The sequence below is a fragment of the Sinocyclocheilus anshuiensis genome, unplaced genomic scaffold, assembly GCF_001515605.1.
Source record: "Sinocyclocheilus anshuiensis isolate Anshui unplaced genomic scaffold, SAMN03320099.WGS_v1.1 scaffold260, whole genome shotgun sequence".
Taxonomy (NCBI): domain Eukaryota; kingdom Metazoa; phylum Chordata; class Actinopteri; order Cypriniformes; family Cyprinidae; genus Sinocyclocheilus; species Sinocyclocheilus anshuiensis.
The window spans coordinates 2,703,123-2,708,213 of NW_015557134.1; the positions used below are offsets into that span (position 1 = coordinate 2,703,123).

Sequence of the window (5,091 nt, forward strand, 5' to 3'; positions counted from 1 at the left end):
ATGATCATGATTTTCATAAAAACTGAGAGAATTCTCCTGTGATTCATCTTCACTGTTGATTTTTTTAAGTAGTCAGTCACATTAGATAAACTAGCAAAAGTGTCATGGCTAACTGCTTTGTTTTGTTTTGTTGCTTATTCCCTCTTGTTACTCATTCAATGGAAACCCATTAATCAGAACTAGCGGATTAATTCATGGGATCGTGAAATTTGCAGTAGCCTACTTTCGCTGAGACCAAACACGCTGTGCCTTGAACACATGTGACACGTGACTTCAGGAATAAGCCCCGCCCCTCCAAGTGCGCTTTAAAACGCCTGAGAAACAGCACCAAGCCAGAACACGCGCTTGAGTTTGAGTGAGGCTGCGAGTGAAGGTTTGATGGATGGCAAACAGTGATGTTTACTTCTCATAACTACTTCTGTCGTGCGTTTCTTTGGCATTGACTGCACTTCTGTATTTAAAGTTCAAGGAAAATCCATTTCAGCGCATCTTTCGTTGACAGAGGTGAGTGAAGGAGTTTTAATAGCCTAATTCTGCATGTTCTAACACTGAAGACCATTTCCGTAAATATATTGTCACAGGTATAATATTTTTCCACCTCATTTATTTAAACTTTTCTTTTTTTTCCAACAGACATTTCACCATCTGCAGTCATCTTCATCTGACGTTCATCCGTTCACCAAAAATGAGCAACACAAAGTAAGTTCAGTAGTTTTCTGCAACATAATGCATGTGATATTACAGAAAGTTAACTTTTTGTTTTTGCTTATGTTACAGTATGAGTTAAAATGTATTTTGGGATAACTGATTACAAAACATTGTCACACTAATCCACATTGTCTGAGACCACAAATAAAAATGCTTTATTTTGCATTTTATAATTGAAATTTTAATTAATTTAACATTACATTTTTATTATAAATGTTCCTTGTTGTTCATAGTAAAATAATTAGATGTGACTAAATTAGGTTTTGAGAAAAAGTGTGATCTCACTTCTGGACCCAACTGCATGTCTCTATATTTTCCAAATTGTCTAATATAGCTTTTCCTCCATAGAAGCTTTGGATTCAACATCTACTCTTTCCCTGATCGTGTGATGCCGGTGGATCTGGCCATGCATGAGCAGATTAGCCCACCGGTGTCTCAGCTCCTTGGCATGTCTGCTCTCAGGGCTTCTCCACCCAACGTGTCCTCACCAGAGCTTCTACGAGCCAGGCTTTCACCCCCTTCCCCTACATCTTCACTATCTTCATCCAGCTCTGCCAGCTCCCTGTCCTCATACTCTCCTGGCACCGGCACGTTACGCAAGAAGAAGCGAGTCATGTTCGCTGATGCTAAAGGTCTCGCTCTCACATCCGTGCGCATCTTCACCACTGACCCTTCAGAGATGGAAACGGAAGACGCCCCTCAACCTGAGGAGCATGTGAAGCCTAGAGCGCCCATACAGAGCGTGAGACTGCGACTTAAGCTTGGTTTTCCACAGCCTGTTGCAGACCATGCAAGCTTGAAGGAAACCTTAGTGCAGTTGGAGAGCTGTAGCTTGAGCGAAAAGGCGTTGAGCGGGACAGTACGGGTCTGCAACATTAAATTCGACAAGACTGTGTTCATCCGCATAACTTTTGACTCATGGCGAAGTCATAAAGACATTGCATGCACTTATGTGAGGCAACCAAATGCAGCTTTGGAGACTGACTTGTATTCTTTTAATGTGTCGCTACCGTCCGATCTGGACCCGAAGGAGCGCCTGGAGTTTGTGGTAGTGTTCCGACCCGGCAATAGCAAGTTGCAGCCCGTGGACAACAACAAAGGTAAAAACTACCACATTCTTGTGGAAAACGTGGTGCCGGAACCTCGGCTGGTGACGACAAGCAGGCGAAACTTCGTTATACCAAGTCCTCAGCGTTATTCTGCATGGCCCGGGGTCAGAGGTCCTGAACTACATAGAATGAGACACCCGGCATGCAAAGGCCTGCCCTACACGGACCATCTGTTAAACAGGACATGGGGAAGAATGGCGAATGTTCCTCCGTTATGTTAAGATGGGACTGAGGCACTTGTGCAGTCCACATTTCTACAGTACTTGATTTAATTGCGGATTGAACAATGTACAAAAATGGAGCGATTTTATGCACCATTTTATGCATTACACTTGAATGGACTCAGTGCTTGCTGGTTTGCACATGCTGCTTAAGCAGTGAAATGTGAATGTTTACTTTGATATGTACATTTAAATATATTTGAATTGGATTTAATTTGCACATTATACATTCCTTCTACAGCTAAAATATACGTTTTATGAGAAACTGGCTCACTTTCCCTGTCACCTGCCTTTTTTGTATCTTGAAGAGCTAAATTGACTTGTAAAAGTGGTGTAAATTAATCCGTTGTATGTATGTATATAGGATTATGTATTTATTTTGAACTCTCAGTAAAAAGAAACTGCTTTCCATTAACTTTTGTATGATTTATGAGTCTTGCGCTGCAAGAACTGTGTCACTCTGTCAAGTGTTATTGAACAACATTATAGCAATAACAAGCATTGGGTAAAAGTTAGTATGTGCTTGAGGCTTTTTCATGCCTGAACTGGTCTCATAACTTAATGTATTATATCAAGGCACTCCTCGGGTCTATTATCTAACTCAAACCACACCTAGCAACCAGCAAAACAATTGGTGTGCAAGAATGTTCCAGATGTTCGAATGGAAAAGAACATTTCATACCTACAGCTTTTGAGAATGTCAACAACACACAGTCCACCACAATAATTAACTTTTACACAAGTGACTTTATTTCCCAAACATGACAGCTGAACAATCTAAGTTCGATAATAATATAGTAATATATAAAATTAAAAATAGTAATATTGTAAAAAACTATTACAATTTAAAAAAACTTTTATATTAATGTAATTTATACAGTATCCATTATTCCAATGTATATATATATATATATATATATATATATTCAATCAGTGAGCTATGAGCTAAATGTTTATTCAGTAAACGCTCTGATGGATTCAGTGTGTACATAATTGTTACACTGATTCAAAATTAGTTTGTGAGACTTTTGACAAATTTAACGCAGTTTAATTAGCCGTAAAACATATTGCTGGATCAACATCTTTGTTGTTTCTGGAACAACATTTTAATTCATTCATTGCCTTAGGGATAAGGTGAGAGTTTATAGTAGGTTTAAAGTTGAAAGAATGTTGTTTGGGGTTAGAAAAGAAAACATAAATCATGTTTAACTTAGTAATCAGCTGTCATTACTGAAAAAAAAATCACATGAAAAATATGGTGACAAGGATGTTAGTGCCTGTATATTTTACATTTTATAGCCATGTATTAACTGATACGATGTTACTAAATCAAACCTACCTGAATTATGCATCTTATGTTTTATGTACTTGTGGACTGAATTATTCATCTTATGCTTTATGTACTTGTGGACTGTTGGTTTTTACCATCAACCTGCCAGGGGCTGCAGATGGAACATTAGCCTGTATGGCTAAATCTGGCACATTTACATGATGGACTTAAGTGTCCCTTTTAAAATAAAGAATAAAGAATCTCTCATTTACCTTAAAATAACCACAATAATGTGAACCACAAGTGGTGAAATGGAAGGCCATATGACCCTTGAACTTTTAATTCATCAAGAATATATGCAGCATTACCCACCAAAACAAAAAATGCCATATAAATAATATAAAACAATACAATGATGCATTAAACATTAACTAAACAAAATAACGTACCACAAAGCACCGATATGAGAAAAACTGATATAAAAAAAAAAACAATAAATTTCAATTCAATCATAGATAATGAAATGTGATGCATCATGCAAGGAACATGCATTTAGAGTATCCCATACTTTTTACTTAAAAAAAGCATAATTTTACTGTAAATGTACACATCGTTTTGATGAATAATATATTTTCATTCTAAATTATATATATATACACACACACACACATACAGTTAGGTCCATATATATTTGGACACTGACATAATTTTCATAATTTTGGCTCTGTATACCACCAGAATAGAATTAAAATGAAACAATCAAGATGAAATTGAAGTGCAGACTTTAAGCATTAATTCAAGGGCTTGGACAAAAATATAACATAAAATTCTTAGGAATTACAACCATTTTTATACAATACATACATACATACATATATATATATAAACATATATAGGGTACAATGGGGCTAAAGGCTCCCCGGGGTAAACCACTAGATGGCACAAAAACGTGGCGTAGCACTCCAAAACATCTGCTTTTCAAGATAAACGTGCATATTTGTCTGATCCTTGACGCGATCGCGGGCAGCTGCGCAAAGTTAATTCTGTGCTTACTTGATCTAATATTTTATGTTTTTTAAAATGTTGTAGATTTAAATAGCAAATGAGAATCGCTAAAATTAATGCATATATTTTGAGACAAAGCTTTTTACTTAAAAAAAGCATAATTTTACTGTAAATGTACACATCGTTTTGATGAATAATATATTTTCATTCTAAATTATATATATATACACACACACACACATACAGTTAGGTCCATATATATTTGGACACTGACATAATTTTCATAATTTTGGCTCTGTATACCACCAGAATAGAATTAAAATGAAACAATCAAGATGAAATTGAAGTGCAGACTTTAAGCATTAATTCAAGGGCTTGGACAAAAATATAACATAAAATTCTTAGGAATTACAACCATTTTTATACACAGCCCCCACCCCTCCCCATTTTCAGTGGCTCAAATGTAATTGGACAAATAAATATAATCATAAATAAAATGTTTATTTTTAATATTCTGTTGAGACACCTTTGCAGGCAATGACTGCCTTAAGTCTGGAACTCATGGACATCACCAAAGACTGAGTTTCCTCCTTTGTGATGCTTTACCAGGCCTTTGCTGCAGCTGACTTCAGTTGTTGTTTGTTTGTGGGTCTTTCTGCCTATAGTTTTGTCTTCAGCAGGTGAAATGCATGCTCAATCGGGTTGAAATCAGGAGATTGACTTGGCCATTGCAGAATATTCCACTTTTTTACCTTCAAAAACTCCGGGGTTGCTTTTG

General features: G+C 36.5%; 1 protein-coding gene across 2 annotated transcripts; it reads left to right on the forward strand.

Moving 5' to 3' along the window:
• Positions 1 to 323: 323 nt before the first annotated feature.
• On the forward strand, positions 324 to 2,453 carry ppp1r3c2a (protein phosphatase 1 regulatory subunit 3C2, duplicate a). 2 transcript variants are annotated; one of them, XM_016473173.1, is made up of 3 exons: positions 324 to 504; positions 634 to 699; positions 1,057 to 2,453. In XM_016473173.1, the coding sequence occupies exons 2-3, from the start codon at positions 686 to 688 to the stop codon at positions 2,036 to 2,038; spliced, it is 996 nt and encodes a 331-aa protein (XP_016328659.1). In that variant the 5' UTR covers positions 324 to 504; positions 634 to 685; the 3' UTR covers positions 2,039 to 2,453. The 2 variants fall into 2 exon arrangements, with proteins under 2 accessions (XP_016328659.1, XP_016328660.1); XM_016473174.1 differs by having other exon boundaries at positions 1,060 to 2,453.
• The last annotated feature ends 2,638 nt before the right edge of the window (positions 2,454 to 5,091 follow it).